This window comes from Haemorhous mexicanus, chromosome 19 (genome assembly GCF_027477595.1).
Source record: "Haemorhous mexicanus isolate bHaeMex1 chromosome 19, bHaeMex1.pri, whole genome shotgun sequence".
In the NCBI taxonomy this organism is placed as follows: Eukaryota; Metazoa; Chordata; class Aves; order Passeriformes; family Fringillidae; genus Haemorhous; species Haemorhous mexicanus.
In genome coordinates this window covers 8,668,987-8,692,776 of record NC_082359.1, presented here as the reverse complement: position 1 = coordinate 8,692,776, position 23,790 = coordinate 8,668,987, and the positions used below count along the sequence as shown (strand labels likewise).

Sequence of the window (23,790 nt, the reverse complement as noted above, 5' to 3'; positions counted from 1 at the left end):
AGCCAGGCACTGCTACTTCTTAGTACACATTGTCATTTTCCTACTAAAATTTAGAGTGGAGGAAGGTACCTGAACACCAGTTATGTAGGAACCAAAGACAACAACCTATGGGCCAGATAGCATATCAGACAGCCACTGCCTTTGTGCAGATAACACGTCCTGACACTGTGAAGTGCTTTTTGTGCCCAGCTTGTGCCAAGAATGGTGATAACTGCAGCCACCCAACGTCACAACACCGAGCACCCTGTGTGCTGGGTGTCTGCAGAGCTGCTGGCATCACCCGGGCACTGCGTGTTTGGAAGTGCAGCGCTGGCACAGGTCGATAGCCGGGTCGATACCGCGCAGTTGGGTAACAAACAAACTCCAGGCAGAGCGTGCGAGCAGCGGTGCTGCCCACGAGGAGCGTTGTTTTCCCTGCAGTTGTGATAAGTGTACAAACAGGAGCCAGTGCGCAAGCGGTGCGGGTGCTGCCAGGGCTGGTGGATTTGGGCAGCTTGGAGCAGAGGATGGGACAAATGTGTGAGAGGTTCCCACCATGGAGGGAATGACCTGTGAGCCCACACCCACAGGGCAGAGCTTGCGGGTCACTGCGCAGCAAGAGATGGGATGGCCAAACCACACACCAGGCTCCAGCCAGGAAAGGTTTCTTATCGCAACAGCGATTCCATGCTGGGCTCTGGAGCAGCATATCAGGAAGAGTCTGTCAGAGGAAAGCTCCATGGAGGCACCCTCGGGCACTTCTGGAGGCCTGGCTGGCTCCCCAAGAAAGAGCCGTGGTGTCCTGGCACAGGAGCGGGTGGAGAAGGGCCAGAGCCTGTGGAGGAGGAGGTGGGCTATGCTGGGAGAGAGGAAGGGGTGCTGGGGATGTTGGGACAAGGTCCACCTGGACACTTTACAGTTTCTGGCGTGAACTTCACCCAACCAGAACCATTTGTTTAATTGTTTGAAACATCAGTTGGTCTGTTCAGCCTGGAGGAGATGGACAAGAGACCTTATTGTGGTGTACAACTGTGGGGTTGGGAAGGGAAGTGAAAGGGCAGGCACTGATCTGCGGTGACAGCGACAGAACCCCAGGGGATGGCCTGAAGCTGTGTCAGGGGAGGTTCAGGATGGATATTGGGAAAAGGTTCTTTGCTAGAAGGTGACTGAGCACTAGAACAGGCTGCCTGGAGAAGTGGTGACCACCGCGCCTGACAGAGCTCAAGAAGCATTTGGACAATGCTCTCAGCACGTGGTGGGACTCTTGGGGCTCCGCTGTGCAGGGCCAGGAGCCGTACTTCAATATCGTTGTGTGTCCCTTCCAACTCAGAACATCCCATGATTGTGTGACCTCCCAAAGGCCGGGTGGCTGCCAGGAGCCCTCCCGGCCCGGGCCGGCGGCGCGGGGGCCGCGGCAGCGCGGCGCTGACTCAGGCGGGCGGCAGGCGGCGCCTTTAAATGTGCCGGGCCCGGCCGCTCCGCCTCAGGTGCCGCCGCCGCCGCCGCTCTGCCCGCCTGCCCGCCCGCCGCCTCCCCCGCCGTGCACCGCGCCTGCGCCGCCCGGCGCGCCCGCTCCGCTTCGCACAGCTTTGTCCGGCCCCGGCCGAGCGAGCGGCGGCTCCCGCGGAGCGACCCCGGCCCCGCGACCCCGGCCCCGCCAGTGCTCACAGCCGGGGGCGCGGGCGGCCCTTAAGGTGGATCGCGCTTAAGGTGGAGCGCTGCCGTGAGGCGGACCGGGCGTTAAGGTGGATCGCGCTTAAGGTGGACTCTCGGCGAAGCCGCGCCTGCCGGCGGGGGGGCCGGGGCTCGGCATGGGGAGCCCCGCCTGAAGCGGGGCCCGAGGAGCCGCGCCGGCCCGGCCCGAGGAGGAGATGGGGGAGGCCCGCTGCTGAGGAGCCAGCTTCGCCCCGGCCGCTGACAATGCCCGGCTCCCGGCCGCTCGGCAGGAAGAGGCAGCCCATGGACGAGGGCGAGGTGGGCAGCGCAGCCCGGCGCGGAGCTGCCGGGGCCGGCGGGAGCGGGGCTGCTCCGGCTCCCGACCGCTCCGAGGGGGGCGGTGGCGGGGGTTACCCCCGTCGTGTTTGGATTGGGAGAGGTTTAATTTTCTTTAAAGGCAGCTCCTTCATCACCGCCATCCTCCTCCTCCTCCTCGTCCCTTTGCAGCTCTGAAGCCGTCCCGGCCGCAGCCTCGCCGCCGGCCCCCGGGACCCCCCGGCGCAGCGCCATGGAGACGGTGGGAAAGTTTGAGTTCAGCAGGAAGGACCTGATCGGGCACGGAGCCTTCGCCGTCGTCTTCAAAGGCAGGCACAAAGAGGTGAGAATCCCTGCTTTCTATTTCCACCCTCCCCGCTTCTTCTTTTCATTTATTTATTTATTTCCTGCTCTGGGCCGAGCTGGGGGCAGCGCGCCCCGGTCGCCGCATCCCCGCCGCAAGTGGCGGCTCTTGCCAGCCTGGGCATCACCCCGGGCTTGGGGTGCTTATTTTTATTTTTTATTGTTCTCCTTGGAGTTTCTTCCAAGCAGGTGCGTGTCCCGGCAGGAGCCGGGCAGGTGGCTTCACCTTGGGGCTGGGAGGCCGTCAGCTGCCTGTGGGGTGCCCAGAGATCCACCCAAAACCCGTCCTCACCTCCAAAACAAGGGGAAAAAAAATCCCTACACAGTATCTATGAAAAGAACTCTTTACTTTGGGATTTTTGTGTGTGTGCCTGTGAAGTCTTCTTCTCCACTTAATTTTTCCAGGAGGAGGAGAAATCTCTTACTGGTAAATAAAAGGAAACCAATCCGGCAGTGGATTTTCCATTATTAGTGCTTGGGATAAGCCACGGCTCCCACAGTGCATTTATTTCTAGTGATTAAATAAGAGGATAATCATTGTATGAAGTAGTAACAAAAACCTAAACCTTGGGCTTTTCTCCTTGGGCTGACAAGCATAATTCGGGAAAGGGCAAGTCTGAACAAGTAAGGAGAAGGCATTAGGATGTGAAGTAGGGCCTTTACCGGTGCTGCAAGACACTTCTTTCAGTAGTATTTGTAATCTGTTAAGCGGCTGCTTATCCTAACGTGAATGAATGATGAATTTTACATTTGTTTGTGTTATTTATGTACTGTTTCAGAAACCTGAGCTGGAAGTAGCTGTGAAATGTATTAACAAGAAGAACCTTGCAAAATCACAAACACTGCTGGGCAAGGAAATAAAAATTCTTAAGGTAAAGGCAGACTGACTTATTTTCTTCAGTCTTTATTCTATATGCACTTTGTTGCTCTGAGCTTATGGTATTTTTTTTTTTTTTTTTACTTTTTCTAGGAATTGAAACATGAAAACATTGTTGCCTTGTATGACTTCCAGGTAAATACATTCAATTATGTCAAAGCATTCTAACTTTGGGAAAAGTTGAATGGAGTTTGTGAAATTTCACTTTTTAACAAGTGTTTTTATTCAGATGTGTACTCGGGGTGGGGGGAGGGGAGAGAAGAGAAAGCTTTCTGATAAGTTAGGGAAAGATAAACAAACACAGCAGATCATGTGTTAGTTGTTGGCTGGACCATACAACTCATATGCAATTGGGAGTTGAGGTGGGAGCTTCTGCTCCAGGATGTTACACAGTGAAATGCAGTGTGGTGAATATGTCTGTGCTGGAAGCTTTTAAGTTCTCAAAATGTTAGAAATAAAATTAACAGTAGTTATTTTTGGCATGCCCACTTCTTTATTTTATTTTTCTGGTCTGGATACACTCCCTGAGAAAATTTATTTTTCCTACGCCACGTAAAAATAGTGCAAGCATGACTTTGTAGCATATGATTGTTTTAGCTCCAGAGGATTTTAATTTGCATTTTTTCTGTTATCCTTGTGGTCGTCACTAAGTGTTAAAAATTGCAGCAGACATTTCTCCTTCAAAGTCAGCCCTGAAGATCTAATCTAGAGGGGCTAAAACCGATCTGCTGCGAAACGCGAACCATCCCGTTTTAAATTTATTTTTTCCCCCTTGATTATTTGTTACATCCTGCTTGGTAACGGGGGAAGTTTTTTTTGCCGTTCGTGAATGCTTTTTAAGAAATAACGCTGCGGGATGGAAAGGCGGTGCTGGAGGATGAGGGGCTGCGCTCCAGGCGGTGCTGGAGGATGAGGGGATGCGCTCCAGGGCGAGTGAGCGCTGCGTGAGCGGCCCCGGCCGGCCCTGGCGTGGCTTATCGGCCGTGTCCTGCCCTGTCGCCGGTATCACGCGTCCCGCAGGCCGCCGTGTTTGTTGACATTCCTCCTTCTCCCGTGGATTGGCTCCGGTGGCTCCGCGTCGATCCCGGCGGTGCCTGCTGGGTGCTGTAGTCCGCCGGTGTCACCCGGTGTGCCGCAGCCCCGGAGCTGGGACAGCCCCGGATCCCGCCCTGCCGGGGCGGGGGGCTCTCTAGGGTTGTCCTGGAGAATGGTTAATGCCTGGTGGTGTTCTGGCGGGGAGCAGGATTGCTACTGGGAAATCTCCTTGGATAGCTGTGCTCTGCTCCTGAGCTGAGCTGGCAAAGCAGCCTTGGGGCTGATAAGTGCTGTAGAGTAGCTGGGAAAGCTTCCTTTCTAAAGTCTACTTGGGGCATTCAATCTCATGGTTTGGGTGGTTTTTGGTTTTGTTTTGTTTTGTTTTTTTTTTCCCATTCTCTCTATGCACCTTCCTAATTTGCTTAACTTTTCACTTGAGAGAGTGAGTGGCTGCTCCTGTACTCCATAGTTAGCATTTGTATGAAGTATTTATGCTTACTGAGATATTTCAACACTTTTTGGTAGATTCCTCTCCCTGCTTCAAATTACTGCTGAGTAGGAAGCAACTCATAGACATTTTCTGCAAAAGGAGCATTTTCATCACTGTTGCAATTATAGAAATGTGTTTTTTCTCCTTTTGTGATGAGCTGTATCAAATTCTGTGTTTAGCAGTGTAGTCTGATGAGATTTTAGCAAGAAGCTTTGTAAGATACCACAAAACAGGAACTGAAGAATGGTCCAGGGCTCAAGGCATGCCCGGGTTTGTGCTTAGTTACCAGCTTTGTCGTAGAGTCCTTGTATGACCTGGGTAATTTGATTTCTCAGAGAAAATGAGATTATTTAGGGGGCATTGTCTGTGGACTCTCCTCTGGTGTGAGGTGATCTATTACCAGACAGTCTGTTGCAGTTACCCCACATATGTTGTGTGTTTGGTGTGTCTGCATGTTTGGCCTTGCTCTGTCTGCTTAGGGGTTGTGTGAGAGTAAATTATCTGCAAAGGTAAAAGTGCTGGTCTGTGGAAGGCTGGCTTCTGCCCGCCTGTCCTTACTTTGTGGAAAAGACTGCTACTTACATTGCTCCCCTGATACCAGATCAGGAGCTTCATTCAAAGCTGCATATGTATTTATCTTCAAAAATACCACATTTGCAGTTAATTGAATCCTTACTTGTAGGCTTTCTAAACCAGAAGATGTTTATTCTTGTATTGCAACATAGAGCAAAAGGGAAAAAAATACTTCCTGTGAAACTTATTGTTGCCCTGTAGCTTTGTCTGTCATTGCATTTTGTGTCCTCCCTTCCTCTGCACTGCCTGTCAACAGTGACTCTGACTTTTACTCGTGTGTTTCTTGCACACAAGGAAATGGTTACTAAAACCACAGTGGCTGTGAGCGAGTGATTACACCCAATGATGCTTTCATTTGCATTTTCCTGGTTAAAAACTCATGTTAGCCAGACCTCTCACAACATGAGATTTTTGATGTAAGGCTAGATTTGCTCCAGACAAACATTTGCAGTACTGACATTTAGTACTGACAAGCAGCTTTCACCCTGGCACCCTTAATTTATCCTTCAAATCTGGGAAAATTGCTGTGTTGCTTCTCATTTTGCAGATCTTTGTGATATTGGTTCATAAATAATGACGAAATAAGAAACTTCCTAGGAATAAGTGATTCTGATGAATGCTTAATCTGTAAAAGTGCAGTGACTGGACTTTTATAGATCCCCTTGCTGGAGTCCTTAGAACAGCATCAGTACATGAGAATGGCTCACAAAATGAAATATGCATATTCCCATTATTATGTGCTCTCATATTAATGAGAGGTGATGTTAATAGTTTAGGAGCCTAATGCAAGAACCCCTGCTCAAAAAGAGGATAAATCTTATTGTACCACATTTCTGAAAGGGCTGTCTATTTAGTGTCAGTATGGAGTTGTGCTGTGGGTTTTTCCTAGGCACAGGAGAGGTTTGGCAGACAGTAAAAGCTGTATTCCACCATGTGTGGGGTGTATTAGTTGCTGCTGAGCACTACCTGACCCCTCAGCTGGCCTTCTGGGGTCCCCAGTCTGCAGCAGTCAAGGGGAGCAGAGTGGTCCAGAGGGACATCTTCTAGGTACCAGAAGTCCTTTTGCTCTGACAACAGCCAAATGAGCCCTTTTTCTTTAAGGGGCAGATTAGTAACAACAAATGATGGTTTCTGCCAAAGGAGGACTTGGTATGGAAAATAAAGTTTCTTGAAAACTGGTCTCCATGACTCTGAGGATCAGCTCAACTCTTCATGCTCATTGACAGGGAAAGCTTTGCACATGTGGTGTGGTGTGTGGGGCTTGCTTTGGTTTCCTTTGTGTTTCAGGACATTAAATCTGTGATCAGAGACCACTTGATTAGCTGAGGAGATTGAAAGGTAGGAAGGGAACCCTTGAACTTGTCAGATGGTGGGAGCACTGTGTGCCAGAAAATTTCTTCCAGCACTAGGAAGAAGTTCTACGTACATAGCTAAGATCTTTGGGCAGTGGGAGATTCTGGGTGTCTTTCCCTCCCTGTTCTGTGCCAGCTGCCCCAGGTTGAATGCTGTCAGCTGAAGATTTCCTATGTGGCTGTGTTGGTGCTGGGGCAGAAAATCTGCTGAATCTGGACATGTCATGCTTTGGATATTAGAAAGCATTTTCCTGCATGAAATAAGAAGGATTATTTTACTGACAGATTTTCAGTAGTTGTGCACTGTGAGCTGAACTTGCTTCTTAAAGCAGCCTAGCTATGACTAGCTGTGCTTGAGTGGATATCACGTGGTTTTTGTGTTAGGTTTTTGCCCCCCAGTTCCTGCACTGGTGGGGTGGATTGGTTGCAGTAACAGAGCTGTTAAAGTCACACAAGACACTGTGCTGTGACGTTTCTGGCTCAGCCTATGTTACCTGAGGGTCTGCTTTCTACCCTTTGGTAACAGGTTGGTTTATTATACTCACCAGTTTGGGATGAGCTGAGACAAATGCTTTACTCAATCACCTGGTACAGACTCACCAAAAATATTTCTGCAGCGATGACTGTATCACCTGGAGACAAAGAACACAGAGTCCTTGCAGTGCAGATTTTTCTTTTGCACATGGATTAAGGCATGGGTGGCAGAACAAATGCTTCTCTGGTTAGTGATCAGTCACCCTGGGCTGGTCTTGAGAGCCAGGTAATGACAGCCTTGTATTGCTGCTGTGTAGAAAGTCCTTGTGATCAATAGAGCTGTGGCTGCTGGGCTGTGATGTTGTGCTGTGCTGGCTGCACATCACCCTTTTTCTGACACTCTGCTTCTTGTGTATGTGCCTCCTGCTGTCCCCCAGGACCCCTGTGGACAGCAGTGTCCTTCTGTGTGCCCTCCAGCACTGCTCACCTCTGCTGCAGCACTGCTCTGATGAGCGTGGTGCTGGGTGAATCAGTGCTGCTGCAGTGTCACCTCATGCCTGGCCACCTCTCGTGCCACCTCATGCAGGATCTTCTGTTCCTCAGGCACTGCTGTTTACATGCTCTGTCTCGGGAGACAGGGCTCCACTGAGGCACTTGGAATGACTAAAGAGGCACTCTGTGTCTGGGAGATTGCTCTCCTGAGGTCAGGCTGCCTGCTTAAACCCTGTTTTAATTCCATCCCCTAGCAAAGCTGGCAGGTTGCCTGGTGAGTGGGTGTAAAGTGCAGCTCTCTGAACTGCCAAGCAATCCTCTTTCTGTTTGTGCTGCAGACAAGAATGGGGTGTCTGCTGTCCTGCTCCGTCAGCATCCTCGCATCTGTTGAAGGGAATCACTCTTACTGAAGATTGAATCTGGCTTAATTTAGAGCTAGAAGAGGAAAGGATGAAAACACAGCCACCCTCTGCCAGTTGTTTTGTAAGGAAATGCTTGGGAGTTTGGTGGACCAGAATGGCCATGTTTGTAGAGAGTTGAGAGTTCTGAAGTGTTGAACTTCGATTTGATGCTGGCTTCCCCAGCCAAGTATCCCACTGTGCAGGTCACAGAAACATCCAGCAAATGTTGACCACTAAATATAGACCTCAGTCATAGGCTTTTTTTAGAGGGAGTTGTCTTGCCACATTTCTGAAATTATGGTCACTGTTTTACTCATGCTGTGTGTAAAGCACACACCTGTGTTCCTCTCACATGATTAAGGTGTCATGGAAGAGCTGGCGACGTGGTGGTTAATGATCTCCAAAGCTCCTGTGGAAGGTAGCATTACTCAGACTATAATGACAGATTAAGGAATGTTTCCCAGCAGTAATAGGAAACTGGAAGGCTGTTTTGTTCACAGTTTGATAGCAAAGCTCTGGTGGCTGCTGTTTGTACTGCTGCTCTTGAGGCTCCACCAGTGTTTCCACCATGAAAATTTCCACTGTGTAAATCCTTGTGATGATTGAACACATTTGGAGTGAGCAAAGCAAGGAGGTGACGATTTGGATGATGGATGGCAAGAGATGTCTCCTAATCAGTGGCTGGGTGGGATTAAATTCAGGTGGAAAAACAGTTTGAATTTATTTCAAATATTTATAGGCTCAATCCAAAGCCTAATTGAAAGATTTAGTTTTGTGACTAGACTGAACTTGCCACTAAACTGTGAAACTGCAATAAACCTGTGTGTCTCGAAAGCTCATATTAGTGCTCATTTTTGTACAGAGAATTGAGGGTAGAATTCACTTTGGTGTGTCCTCCCTTCTCCTCCTGCCTTCCCACACCACCTGCCTTCCCACCTGTTGATACCAGCTGAAAAGCTTTGCACAGACCAGCAAACAGAGGGTTGGTGCTGGTGGTAGGAATCCAAGCTGCATGGCTCTGGTTTGATTGGAAAAACAGCCAGAGAAGCAGATGTGGGTCTTCCATGAGGCAAACTGCCTCCGTCCCAGGAGTGAGCTCCAAGTGGGAGTGAGAAGCTAAGCACAGGGGTGGTCAGCAGAGGTGGTGGTCTTTGCAAAGGCAAGGAGAGGTTTTGGTTTGGTTTTGTTTTCAGAGTAAGTATACATGGTTTTGCTTGATGTTTTTTGTTGTCTGGCTGGTGTTTTTTCCCCTGCTGTTACTTATGTTCACATAGCAGTAGCAAATGGCACATTTGGTGGAAAATGAACATGAATGATGTATCTTCCAAGGCAGTGTTTCTCAGGTGCAGACCTAAACATACTTTGATTAAGAGAAAGCATCTTAATTGTCTTCAGATGTTAGGTTTCCTGTCTGAGAAATGTAATAACAAATGTTCACAGCAGAATGCAGGAACAAGCCCTACCCATAGATAGCTTTGGAACCTCTGCTGTGCTTATTGTATAGCAAAGAGGCCCTTTAATTGTGCATTGTCTCCTGCTTTATAATGTGCAGACCTTTAATACTACCATAAACGTAGAGATGCTGTCAAAATGCAAAGTGAGGATCTCAGAGCTGCATCTGTTTACTAAGCAAGGTTGTTTCAAGGGGGGCCGATAGAAATGAATCAAATTGTGCATCACTGGTTGCTTAGGGCAATCATGTTCAGTCTGGCTGCAGGAGCACCTGGCTTGTCTCCTAGCATCAGAATAACAGGAGGAATTAGGTCAGCTGAGCTGGCATAGTAGGGATCAACCAGACTGTGGTTCCAGTGGGGGGGAATGAAAGATGCATAATTTTAAGTCATTAGAGATCCCATTTAGCAAAGCATCTTAAAAACCTCCAGGAAGGGGGAGACTCCCAGCCAGCTCTGCCTGCATTGATGGCCCAGGGTGTGGGAGCTGCTGGTGTGATAGGGACCTCAGGCAGGGCTGGGAGCCAGCCCAGGGGCTGTGGGGTGGGCTCTGTGTGTCCCCATGGGTACTGTGTCACCCTGTACACACCTTCTTCATTTACATTCGATGCTCTTTTCATTTGGTTTGGCAATCACAGCCAGCATACTAAATATGTTAAAAAGTGCTAATTTCTCTGTTGTTTAAATAGTGCAGATTTGATCTCGTGTTTCTCTGGCTTCCAGTAACTGGATTTTTTTCCCTTCTTAAATTAAGGCTGTTCTTATTTGAAAGAAAATTCATGCTCTTTTTCGTTATACCCCTTGTTTCCACACCTTTGTGGTAACAAGTGTGCTTGCTTTCTTAAATCTGGTGGATGAAGTATGAAATAAATGGATGGAAAAGAGACTTGCAAAGGCCAGTCGCTCATGTGGCTGCCATAGAAAACCCTGGGAGGTCAGATCTCTAATTTTCAGAGTTGCTTTAAAAAAAAAAAAAAACAAACACACCAGAAAAACCCAAACCAAAACAGTTCTTGCAGAATATCAGATTGTGTTTGGAATATACCATTAAAAACCAAGCAATTCCCAACTTTATCAGGGGGACTACATTAATCAAACCTCAGGACTGAGTCACTTTGCTTGTATTTGCACATATCTCAGTCAGTTAATGTGTCTCAATGAGTGTGATTAAAACTGAAATATCCACCTCAACCCTTAGCTCTCCCCCACTAACCCTTCTCATTGGGCAGGCTCATAAAATGCAGCTTTAAGGTATGCAAGGATTTAATTCCAGTACATGTGACTGAGCTTAAGGTAATGGGGAATTCAACCTTAAATGTTCAGTTTATGGTATGGCTGTGACACAGGGAGGAGATGAGGAATAAATACAGAAAAGCAAATTGGGTCTTGATTATTTTTGTAATTGTTTTTAGAATTCTGAAGTTCCCTCTCTTGATAGCATTAACATAATGCATTGCCTTTTGCATAGGAGCTTGCTTTTGTTTGAAAAAGCTTCTAGATATTTTTCTACCTGTTGGCAAAGTGGTAACTACTTCCACCCCATGTCAGAAAGTCCAAACTTTTCAGGATTCTGCTGCTCTTTTTTTTTTTTTCCTTCATTCTCTGCTGCAGCCTGCATTCAGTGGTCTTTGGGCAGTGCATGGCTGAGGGGGGCTCAGATGCTGTAGGAGCTGCAGTGTTACCCCCAGAGCAACGTGACTGCTGTAAGAAGGGATTGCTTCTCAGTGCTCCAGCAGCCCAAGTCTTAATTTGCTGTGATGTGCATGTTCTTGGTCTTGCCTGGAAGCTCTGTGACCTGTGAACCCCAGCCCTTTGTGTCTGTACCCCATCAGGACACGCATGCCATGCTTTGGTTTCTGTGGTTAGGCTCAGTGGTGGCTCCAGCTGTGACTTGCTGCAATGTGCTGCCCTGCAGAGGCCCCACAGAATGAGAGTCAGGTTTTTCTGTCTGAGCTCTCTGCAAGTGTGCTGGGTCTCAGTGCCTTGTTTGAGGCCAGCAGTGAATTTGTGAAGCCCAGCAGCAGGGCTGTCACCAGCTGGGGGGAAAGGTGGGGCTGGGCTGAAGGAACCTGTTGGAAGCTCATGTCCTGTGGGAGGAATGGTGAAGTTTCTTCAGGTCACTTGGAGGCTGAGCTGCCTCACCAGCAGTGATCCCATCTGGCTGTGGTGGAATGAGCTGCCTGGGAAAGAGCAGCTCCATGGACATGACGTCCTGTTTGTTTTCTAATGTCATGCAAGCAGACTTTAGAACTGTTGCCAGGGGGATGGGAAATAGTCTCCCTCCCTTCCTGAAGCCTGTGTAGTACCAGAGAATGGTTTTCCTGCTGTTTTTAATCTGCCCTGAAGTACAACCTGTCCTGAAACAGCTCATCTGTTCTACAATGGAGAGTACAGTAGTGCCTGGAATGGGGGATTGGGCAGTGCTGACCCTTGGCATCACTGTTCTTCCAGTTCTACAAAAATCTGCCTGCTGCAAGGCCACCCATCAACCATTTTTGTGCTGCAGGGCCTCCCTTCTGCTTGCTCCACATCCTAGAGCAAGCTGGCAGGTCAGAAGGAAGCAGAATGCAGTCAGTGGCCAGCTGTGGGCCAGTTGTGGAGGGAGAAGTTTGTGGGCCTTGACAGGTCTTGTTTCTGATGCTTACTCCATGGGATCTACATTAAGAAAGTAGAAGCCCTCATTATTTTGGAAAGTCACAGATCTGCTGACTCTGGAAATAACACTTTCCAGTCAGTAGCAGTAGGTTTTACCTTTCTTCATGTGAGTTGTCTCCTGAATTGGAAGCCTGCTCAAAATGTTCTTGAGTTCCTTATTGATGATGTTCAGGAGGAGTGAGGAGGATAACAAGGGCCAGAGAACAGAAACACGAGAGGCTCTGAGACCTGTTTTTCTTTTCTCTTGGGGTCAAAAGGCATGTGAATATCTTCTATTTGCTTTAGATCAGTTTTCCAAAGGATGAGCAATGATAGGTTCTCCCACACTTCTGATGGATGTTGCTATCGTCCCTTATCTTGCTTCCGTTCCAATAGATGCATTGGAAGATAATCCTTGCATATCATGACAGTTTTCCTTTCCCTTTTCAGAGGCTAGCCTGCTCAAGCCAAGCTGTGAGCCACAGTGAAACAGTACTAAGAGATTTTACTTTTTGGAAAGCTATTTTCCTCTCTTTAGAACAGCAGGTTTGTTTTTCCCAAACCCGGTCAGTATGGGAGCCCCTGCCTGAGCTAGGGATTTTCCAGATGCCATTGGCCTAAGAATTGGCTTCTGTAGAGCAAAGTTGTGTTTGTGACTCCAGTGCCACTGTCAGAAAGCAATACCTGGAGACCACAGGTCAGAAAGGTACTGGCTCCATGAGATCCTGCTGGCAAAACAGGAGGATGTGATACACAGTGGTTCTGCTGCAGTGGGTAGGGGAAGTAACAAAAAAGAAATGGAAAAGCTTAGCTTTCAGTTGGTGTTGAGTTATCTTCTACTGTCAGACCCTCAGCTTTATGTTATGCTTCTGTTGTGTTGGTGCAGTTGGTGAAGTCCTGGCCCTGCTTAGAGAGATGCATGTGCAGCAAAATTATCTTTGCTGGGCAGCATCTCTGGGTGCTGTTGGAGAGGTGGTGTTGAGCAGCTTGTGGGAGATATCTCCTGAGAGGCACAAACCCTCTGCCATCACAGGGATGCCAGCAAACACTCAGGAGAATGGTAAAACAAGTCTTGAGACTTGAGTGCTTATGGCTCCTCTACTGTAGGCAACAGGAGTCTTTCCAGCCCACAGTGCTCTGGGGCTGCCTTCATCTTCAATGTTCTTCCCAGCTGCCCTAGAAAAGAGGCTTTGTGTGAGGTAGCAGTCATTCTTAGCTGGTTTTTCCCCAGAGTCTACTACAGCACTGGTCTCACACAGATTGGTGAGAACACTGCACTGCTGAGAGAATCTTGGAGTGTTGTGTAATCAAATTTCCACTTTTTGTCATTCCTGAGCACCTTTCTAAACTTGGTGGCAGGCTCAGTTCAGGAGTAGAGTGCAGAGGAGGATTTTTCTAAGGAAAATTCCTCTCTGAGACTTTTTGAGCTGTGGTGGGAGGATGACTAACTGTGGGTACACCCAGACATTTCCCTTTGGACACACCTAAACACACTCTTTCCAAGAAGAGGATCATGCCACCTTCCAGTATGGGTGGAGAGAAAATTTAAAGGGAGACAGGACTGTTGAGTCGTAATGTCCATAACACCATGTCTCCTGGTGTTACAGTGAGGAATTGTGACAGAGCACAGTCTTGGGGTGATTTATGGTGTATTGCTAAATGAGGTTTCTTCATTTCTTTGTCCTCTATCAGCAGATGTGTGTTATTTGTAGACAGCAGAGGCTGTTGCCTATTTTTACACTCAATTAAATTGTAACTTCATCACTGGGGCCTCTGCTGCAAGAACAAGCCAGGCAATGATCCAGACTGATTAATTATCAGCTTAATGCCTTTGGCAGAGGCGTTTTGCTGCTATTGTGGGGCATGGTCAGGGTACTGCTGCCCTTTGTGATGACAGGAAAAGTTAGGGGTTGTGTCTGTGTTGTTCCCTTCATTGAGCTTGTTTAGTGACAGGATTAGGCTTGGCTGTACAGACTGGCACATGTGAATAAGAGGTCCAGAGGAAATTATCTGTAACACTTCTTGAAAATAAGCCTCTGCAAAAATAGAGCAAACTGTAATACTTTTCTTGATGTGGAAATGAGTGGGTTGGGCATTTTGCTTTGGTTTTCAGAAAACTGGTAGCTTGCAGAATTTGGCTTGCAGTATTTTTTTCCTTGTTTTGTTAATGAAAAAATCATAAATATAGTGGAAGGATAAAAATGGACAAGAAGTAGTTTCTGCTGCTGAATCAGCATGAGAGAAGTCCATCAGCCTGTTTGAGAAACCAGAAGTCTCTTTAGACAGCTGAGTCTATTTTAACCACAGTAAGCTCTACTGGCTTTTTCCAAACATTAGTTTGTTTCTGGGACCCTTCTTGAAATAAATGTTTCGTTTTGTTGGCAAAATTTTACAGATCTTTGTTGTAAGTGGGTCTTGAAATGCTGAAGCTGCACATGTGTTTGTCATCCTTGCTACAGGCAGCTGTGATCTGAAAATACCCTTGCTAGGTGTTCTAGCCAGTTCTGCCTGGTGAGGTTGGATTCTCAGAGGGTGCTGGAGCCACAAACTTCTCTCCTCAAAGCCTTTCATGCATTGCCCTCTTATCACACCAACACAGAGTGAAGAGATAAAACCACCAACCACCAAGATCATGTTGTTGTTGGGAAAGTCAAGCAGAGCATCTCCCTTGCCAGTGCAGGTCCTTGTTTAACCCTGGTCACTGCACACACTGGCTGCCAAAAACCAATGACTTCCTTGGTGATGTTTGTTTGCAGAGTCTTTAAATAATGTAGAGTGGAAAAACAGCCATACTGCAGAGTGTACATTAGCTGTTGGCTAATAAGTTATTACAAATATCTTCTGGACTTGGTTTGTGTAAGCTCTGGTTCCTCTTCATTTCCTATATAGGTAATAATACACTGAGCTTCCCCAAACCCTTCTGGCACAGAGTTACTGAGCTGCAGTGATCACAGCACATTTAGCCTAGAAGTGTCTATGAAACCTGTTTCTGTGGCAGTGATGAACTTGATCTGGGCTGCAGAAACCACTTCAGACACTTCCTGTGTGCCCAGCAGTTGCCCTGCAGTGAGTTCTCCAGCAGCTGCATTTTACTTCTGGTGTATCTCCTATCTTCTGCTGCATCTGAGGCTGCAGTTCCTGTAGAAGTGAAAGTCCTGGGTGTCTTTATCAACCTTGGCTTTCTGCTCTCCTTGCTTAGGACAGCAGGAGCTGGTGGGCTTTGAATGCTCCTGAGAATTCTCCCTCAGTGCTTTGTCATGTGCAAAGCTTGTGATGATGCTTGGGGTTTTCTTCTTGCACTGCTTCCCTGGGCTGGTGCTTTTAGACACAGACTGGTTTCCCACTTCATCCAATGTGTGTATGAAACTGGATGGCTTAATGTGTGCTGCTTTCAAATGCAGAGGTTGAAAAACAAAGCCTGTTGAAATAAGTGTTTTTCATGCAGGGAAGTGCAGCAAACACTTTCTTGAAGTATCACAGAAAATTGCTTTTTCAACAAACAAGGGGACTTCTAAAAGCTCAGCTGGGCTTGGCAGTTAGAACAGCTGTAAGAATGGAGGGTGGCCCTGGGCTCTGGTGGGTTCTTAAACCCTTCCAGGGAAGGTGCCCAGTTCCCCTGCAGCTGTGGCTGAGTCTCTCAAGTCTCAGATACTTCATCTTCCTCCAACCAGTCTTCAGCAAACATCTGGAACCCAGATTTCAGGTGGTAAGGTTAAAAGTACAGAAGAGAAAGCAAGAGGTGCTGAGGACTCCAGGCATTGACAAAGGCAGGGAATTTGGTACAGCTTGATGGGAGGCAGAGTTCTGTGGACAGACCAGGGTGAAAGGGATGAGAGCTCACAGTGGAGACTGCTTGGAAACTAAACAGCTGCTAGGGTGGATGCTGGGGGTTTTGAAATGGTTTGGGTCAGAAGAGAAATCAGGTGCACAGGTATCTAAATAGCCTGTGAGTAAAGTCATGCTGCCCTGGAAGTGGAGTCCCAGGCTCTGCCTCTGCTTTCAGGACTTCTCCACTCACCCACACAGCTGCTGCCTATGGGTGTCTCTAGCTGGGCCTCGAGTTTAGGAGTGACTTCTAGTTTATAGGCTGTAGGAGTGACTTCTAGCTTACAGATTTTATGTAGTAGGTCTACTTCTGTCTGACTTCTGTTTCAACAACAGGATTTAGTCATTTGACCTCCTGGGTCTATCCAGGGTTGAAGTATTTGGCTGTTTTCATGTCTGTTCTTTGGCAGTGGTTTGGTGGCTCTGCTGGACACATGCCAGGTAGGCATTGGTGTCACCATGTGCTCCACAGCCACCAAGGTTCCTGCTGTGGCTCTGTGCTGCTGTATTTTTGTGGGACACATCTCTGCACTCTCCTGTGCTTGTACCATGGACATGTGCATGTTTCCCCAGGGCTGGGGAGAGGTCAGCCAAGGCAGGAGGTGAACTCCCAGGATGGTAAGAGCATCACAGTGCAGCACCTGTAGTGAACTTGGGAAGATGAGGTTTTGGCCTGGACTTTGCTGGTGTTGACCCCTGTTACAATCCAGAAAGCTTTAACCACCTGATAATGGCACTGTTAAGGCATGTAGAAAATGATACATTTTTTTTTCCTGTGGTCTTTTCCTTTTTGCCTGCTAATGGAAGGTGTCACTTGGGCACTTTTCAGCCACGGGTTGAATTGCAGGTCCCAAAGTTGTGCTGCTCTTATCTTTCTGTTCAGCCTAGCCCTGCTCATGTGGGCACAGCTGCTAAAAAGGGCCAAGTTAAATGTGGAAATGATTAAGGCTCTAAGATAGCAGTGTGCCAGCATCTGTGTTGCGTGCCACTGCTAATCCCTGGAGCCTGAAAGGACATGGAGACCCAAGCCACAATACTAGAGATCAGCTTGGTTAAACAGATGCACTCTCACAAATCAATAATATGCTTAAATACCTGGCATTTTCAAAGCAAGCAGTCTTCCAGGAATTAACCTATAATGGTTTTACCCTTTCTTCAGTCTGACTCATAGCAGAGAACAGATAATCTGTTTAGAAGGTAGTACAGCAATTAAATGTCTGAAATATTTCAGTGCATAAATTCCTTAATTTTCCATTTTCTATTTCCCCAGGAACTGGCAAACTCTGTCTACTTGGTTATGGAGGTGAGTGTGTCTTTTTTTTTTTTAACCTCCTTTCCCTCAGTCTTTCTCTTTTTGAATATTTTAAACCCATTTTAAGCAGATCAGCATGTTTCACAAGTGGTGCTTCCTGCTACCAGTCTCACCTGTGAGGCTTTGTTAATCTAATCTGCAGCTCAGGCCTTGGAGAGTGTGGGTGCAGAGAGCAGCCAGGGGATTTTTCATCTTGCTGCTCTCAGAAGGTTGTGCAGGCACAGGCTTAAGCAGACACTGAACCTCAGGGGTCAGGATGGTGCCATGGGGCAGTGTGTGTTGAGGCATCCACCAGAGAGAATGTTCTGGACACAGATTACCTGCAGAGCCTCTCAATGTTTCCCTTGCTCTGCAGTTCTCACTTGGAGGTCTTGTTGACTTTTCCTAATGATGTGGAACATTGATGTGAGGAGTTTCAGTTTTCAGCTGTGTCCACTCCCAGGCTTTCCTCAAACAGCTTTCTGCTGCTGTCTCCAGTGGTGTCCCCTGTTCTTTGTTCTGCTTTTACCTTTCTCTCTGATGTGCTTGAACATGGATGATGCTGGTGTATCATCATGCAACATAACATTTAGGAGAAATAGGAGAGGAACCCACAGGAATGGGGTTTTCCCTGCCAACTTCTGAATATGTATTTTAACATGTGTAATTATTTATGTTTAAATACTGTGATAAACCTGCCACCCTACTGAAGTTTACTGATTTTCTTGTTAATCTTTGATTTGCCCTGTATTAACTGAGCTTTCTGTTCTGTTTGCAGTACTGTAATGGTGGTGACCTGGCAGACTACCTGCACAGTAAGTACAGCAGTATGGAGAATATCCTCTGGGAGGGTCACCCTTCATAATCTTTGGAAAAACTGAGAAGCCATGACAATAAAAGCTGCTCTTGTAGTCCTTTCTATGTAGGTCAGTAGTGACATATTTTAGTTACAATGGCCTTATAGGTTCAACATATTCCAACTCTGCCAGGGACACAGTTTATCTTTTCTTGGTGACTGGAAAAAAGCTATTTATACTGAAGCCTTGCAGTTCTGTAGTGTTGGATTAAAATAAGATCCCAAGAGTATATTCTCTAAGTTACCCCTAAGGTGTCCCCACATCTAGGGCAGAACATATTTCCTGTTTCAGCACGTTGAGGATGGCTGTGGTGTAGCCAGTAGTGCTGTGAGGGTGACAAGACCCAGTAATTTTGGGGTCATTTGGAGAGTATAGCACAAGTATCTGGGACCATGGTGCCTTGAACCTTTTGGTGACACTCAGGGGTGTCTTTGCCATCAAGCCAAATGCTTTGCAGGTCAGCCAGCTGTATTGCTTGGACTCAGGCAAGCCCTCAAAGTATTTTTCAGTGCAGCACAGGTACAGGACCCTGGTTTGTGAAAATCACCTTGCACCTCAGTATCTAGAACAGGTAGGGGGATAAAAGGTTTAACAGTATACTTGGCTGCACTCAGACACAGCCTTTATTTTATTTTTTTTCCCCCTAACTGTGGTTTTTTTCCCTTAAAGAAGCTTTCTGGTTGTTTTGCATGTTAAGTAGAAGATTACTAAATGTGAAGAGACAACTTTAATCTCATTTCATGTGTGGCTCTGGGTCATGGTTAAACAAAGTTTGTTCACATTGTTCAAATTAAAAGCTAGTCAGCTGGATAATACTTCAGGCTCCTTATTGAGATATGTGATGCCTGGAAATGGCAAAAATTGAAGGATTAAAAGATAAATTTACATTTGCCCTACAGCTAGTGTTGGTGTCCTTAGAATAATAATTTGGGGCTTGATGCTAGCATGCCACACTCTTCCTACAGGGTAATGAATTATATTTGTGGACTTGAATTTTCAGAAAGGGTTTAGTACTTGAAGGAAAAAGAATATTCTGTCTTTCATGTGTTTTGTTTGTTTAAAATGTGGGTGAGATAGAAGTGACAGGCATTTGTTTTTTAAAATCCAGGTTTAGTGTGCTTTGTCTTAGATATGTTTTGTACCTGTTGGGTATTGCTGTGCTCTAAAAGGAGCATCTTTAGTGGTGGCAGAATGTTCTTATGGGCACCAGTGGAGGATGGTTTTGTATTTGGTACCTTCTTTTTCTTTCTGAATGGAAATGCAAAGTTTATAAATCATTTGCTTTTAAAAATTAGCAGAACTTCATTTTTACCAGTGCATGGGCCTTGAAAGCTAAATTTTTTAGCTTTCTTGCACATGAAGTGAACCTTGATCTTAAAGCAGTGGGCTGTGCACTCTCATTGGCAAAATGTGTGTGCAAACAAGAAATTATAGAAACAAATGACAGAAACAAGGATTTACAGGAAATCTTCTGGTCTGTACTACTGCTTCTGTGTGTACATTGTTGTTTTCCCTCCTGCCACCCTCCTCCCCAAAAAAAAACCCTCAAGAAAAAAAGTGAAGCATGCAGTTACTTAGGCTGTTAATACATCTCACTTCCTGGTTTTTCAATTGAAATTACTCAGGAGGTTGGTGGCTAGTTTGAGCAAGTGACAATGAATTGTATTTTCCAAATAAAATTCAGTTTTACCCCAGTTGGTTTGTTTGAGTGTTACCTGGTGCGAGACTTGATCCTTCTTTACCTGAGTTCATGTGAGAAAGTTATTGTTTTTACCAATAAAATATTTTGGTTTGGCAACTGTAAAGATTGTTGAGACTGGGAAGTTGGTGCTTAGTTTTGTTTTAACTCTTAACACTTGTGTGCTGGTTGCCAGTGAAGAGAACCCAGCAGGCACCAATTTCCAGAGGAAGGAGTCAGGAAGGGACTGCAGCAAGAAGGTTTAGTTACTCCCATCACTGTCAGATCCCAGAGCTTAGATAAATGTCAGATTTCTTCATCCCACCACATGTTCCTGTGGGGAATGTTCTCTTCCAGCTTCTGCAGGCACCCAGGGTGCTTTTGACAGGAGTGATTTTTCACTGAAAACTCATCTTGGAAAGTTTAGATTTCTTCAGTATTTGACTGGCACTCAGGAGGCTCATCTCTATTGAGTGGTTATTGTGCTGCTTCAGTTATTTTGATAATTGTCTGATGGTGTTTAATTGCAGCATCTACTTTCCCACTGGTTCCTCAGACATTTGTGCTGGTAGTTCCTGCAACACTTAAGCAAGCAGCACATGCAAATCCCCTGGTTCTCATTGAATGAGTTGCTTGTAAGCTTCCAGATCCATTCTGCCCTCTAATTACAGGCATTAGGCAATCTGGTAATTCCATGCTGAATCCAAAGGCACTCTAATTCTCCTTGTCTTCATGGCTGGAGGACGTGCATAGGTGCACGTTGCAGTGCACTGTGTGTGTCTGGCTGGGTTATGGTGTTGGGCAGCCCCATCCATCTCTGTGCTGCAGCCCAAGGCTCTGTGTGCTCTGCTGTGGTGGTGCTGGTGGTGTCCTTGAGAGGTCCAATGCAATTTCCCTTCTGGGAGATGTCTAGATGTTGCTTTCACTGGAGGCCATCGTGTATTGAGCTGAGAGTGGCAGGTCTGTGCTGTGGGTAGAGCTGGGGGAGGTGTTACAGCAGTGACCAGCTTCTGTCCTGGAATAACTGGAATTGTGTCCTCAGGTACTCAGGAGCAGGCTGGGCTGAAATTCCTTCTTAATTTCTGTGAGCTGGCATTGGCACAGGCTGTTATGGACACTTCAGAAGAGCACATCTGTGCCTTTCCTAAAGCTGTTGCCTTTATATCATAACAGGGAATTTCGTGGTTTGACCATGACACATGCAGGGAGCTTTGATCTTTCTAGTCCATCCCAAGTGGTGCAGGGACATTGTTGCAAACCAGAGGTGTTAAGCATTGCTCTGTAGCTTTCCTCCCTTTACAGACAGGTAATTAAGGAGGTCTGGTCCTATCACAGATATATCTGGAATAAGTGTTCTGACTTGTACCGAAGATTGAGGAGACAGGAGTGTCACTGACCATGGGTAGATGGGATAGGTTCAAAGCCAGGACCCAAACAAGTCAGCTTGGTCTCAGACTTCAGTGTGACTTGGATTGGGCCCATGTTAGAGATACTTGTGACACCTGTGGGTAAGAGGAGATGTTCTTTTTCCTAAATAACTTTTCCCAAATGATGTAATACAACGTCAGTGGGTGCACTGCAGTACATCTCCTCTTGGATCAGCTGACAAGGGCTGTTTATTGCAGGTCACCTGGCAGCCTCTTCCAGGCTGAACTTCTCAGAACAGGCTGACCAGGGCACTTCTTAGGTGGCTTCATCCTTTTTCTCTGCCTTTAGAGCTTGAGGCATGTAGGCCCCACAGTGACCCAGAGTAAATATTTTCTCTGATCTACTGACCTGAGCAGTCCAAGGCAGTAAGAGTGCCTCATCACTGAAGTGGAGCCCATGAAAATAAACACAGGGATATTATTGCTTCTCAGTAATGGCAGAGTAGGGCTTGTGAAACAGCATCCTCTGCAAGAATGTATTGCTCACCACAGACATCCACAGGGATGCCCAGACTTTAATGCAGGATTAGTATTTTGCCAGCAGTTTTCTGGTGAAGATGAGAATATCTCCTTTTTACAGGGACAGACTTACAAGTTCCCTGTTTGAGATGTAGCAAGGGAAGGGAGTTGTTTTGTTCTCCACTTGTTTGGGGTTTTGGGGTTTTTTTTGGTTTGTTTTTTTTTTTTGATGGCACCAAAATTGAATGAGTTTTCTGTATCTTCTCATTCCTTCTGCTGTTGGTAGCTGGTCTGGGAGGACTTTTGCAGGCCAGTATCCTGAAGTCATTGGAAATGCCAGTTGTATTTATGTTTCTGTCCTTCAGTTGCAGATTGCTGCTGTCACACAGTAGACTGATGGGCTGAGTATGAGAGATAAGGAGTTTTGTTTTCCAGTGTTACAGCCTGTGTGTTAATGGAAAGAGGTAAAAGGGTATTGCCCCTGCCCTCCCCAAGGAACTGACTGTCCCTTCTCTGTTCCTGAGGACAGAACCTCAGTTTCCCAGTCCTGCTTTCTTGCCTGGATTTGTGAGATTTAATGCTGCCAGAGGACCCAGCAGACTTCTCTGTCTGATTTTGCAGCCCTGCATCATGGTAGCTCCACTCTGCTACTGCAGTTGCACTGTGGGAATATGTCTGCACAGGCTCAAGACACCAGTTTAGATTCTGTGTGCCAGGAAAACAGTTCTTTTGCAGGGCTGAGAACTTTGCCCAGACTTCTTTGAGGTGGAAATGCTTAAATTCTGCAGGAACAGGTAGTTTAGAAGCCCTATTTTCTATGGATGAATGTATTTTTGTGATCTTGGTAGCAATGTTGTTGTTTTCAGTATTATGAAGAGTTAGAATTCCCATCAGGGAGGCTCAGCTGGTTTGCTGAGGGCTGTGGCTGGTGCTGTGTTAGTCTCAGAGCCCCCAAATTATCTGCAGGAGAGGGAACGCCTCAAAGCTGTGGCACGCTCCTGGGACTGCAGGTCAGGACAAGGCTCTCCACAGTTCCTCTGCTAGAGGCAGAGTGTGTTTAGCCAGGAGCTGGTAATTGCCTGCTGCCTTAATAATAACAATTATCAGGTTTCAAGTCTTGCTTCATGTTTGGAGGAGGGTGATCAGCCTGTCCTTTCCTGGGCCTGAGCTGAATTGGGAAAAAACAACTTTTGAATTCCTGCTGTTTTGTTGAAAGATGGTGTTTTAACCATTCCTCTATAGATTTCCTTGAGTACAAACTGCAGAAATACTACAGAGCCCTTTTGTTGGAGAGAATATTTAGCACAGCTAAGAGATGCTGGACTTTTAATAGACAGAAAATGGTATGGGACTGAGTGCACTGTGATATTTCAGCAGGAGGCTGGGGAGAGCTTTGTTAAAGATGAGGCAGTGCTTTCTTCAGAAGATGCAAGTGTGTTTTGAAGACTTGCATCTGAGCTGCCTCTTAGTATCCTTAAAATCCCTTCACAGAATCTCCCCTTCTTGGAGAGGAGTCTCCTGAACTCCAGCTGAGTGCCATGGAGAAAAAGGCTCAGTGAGGGGAGAGAAACTCTGTGTACATGTGCACTGCTCTCACGTGTTGGGAGTCCAGGACCACCTGATAGCCATGGTGACACTTTAGCTGTGCTTGTGCCTCCTAGGACAGTGAGGCCTGGGAGTGGTGGGAGTTTATTTTCTATTCTAAGCGTTGCTTAACTTATCTGTGTCCCTTGCTGCTTCCCATCCATGTATTTTACAAGTTAGATTTTTAATTTCCTGTGTTGTGTTAAAGCTGTGTGCAGCCTCAGCTGTGTTTTCATAAGGATTCCTCCCTTCTAGCTGGCTGGCTAGAGTGGTGTTTTGAAGCTCCTGCCAGCCTGTTTTAATGTCTTTAGACTAGAGAACAGCTGGAAGAGCTCTAATGAAGTCCCAAGTAATTTACAGGGACCTTTTAAAAAAAAAAATTATTTTATTCACCTGGAATGGTGTCTGCTTGAAGCCTGAGTTGCTCAGTGACTGACAAGGAGGCAGGCTGGTGCACTGTTGTTCAGCAGGCTGTTCCCAGCTTTGGCAAGAGTTTCATACGTGTAGTTCTTAAAATAACGAGAGCTGATGTTGCACTGCTCTGATTAGAAGAGCCAGTTGAAAATTATTTTAATCC

At 46.6% G+C, this 23,790-nt stretch overlaps 1 protein-coding gene across 5 annotated transcripts in view; it reads left to right on the top strand.

Annotated features, from left to right (window-relative positions):
- The first annotated feature begins 481 nt into the window (after positions 1-481).
- The window catches only part of ULK1 (unc-51 like autophagy activating kinase 1), a 77,724-nt gene continuing 54,415 nt past the window's right edge, over positions 482-23,790 (top strand). The window contains exons 1-6 of one of the 5 annotated variants that reach the window (XM_059863808.1): positions 482-828; positions 2,143-2,293; positions 3,093-3,185; positions 3,284-3,325; positions 17,188-17,220; positions 17,987-18,023. In XM_059863808.1, the coding sequence (XP_059719791.1) occupies positions 536-828; positions 2,143-2,293; positions 3,093-3,185; positions 3,284-3,325; positions 17,188-17,220; positions 17,987-18,023 (649 nt within the window). In that variant the 5' untranslated portion in view covers positions 482-535. Of the gene's footprint in view, positions 829-1,568; positions 1,954-2,092; positions 2,294-3,092; positions 3,186-3,283; positions 3,326-17,187; positions 17,221-17,986; positions 18,024-23,790 lie in introns of those variants that run through there. The other 4 variants (XM_059863807.1, XM_059863806.1, XM_059863809.1 and 1 more) reach the window with 4 other exon arrangements.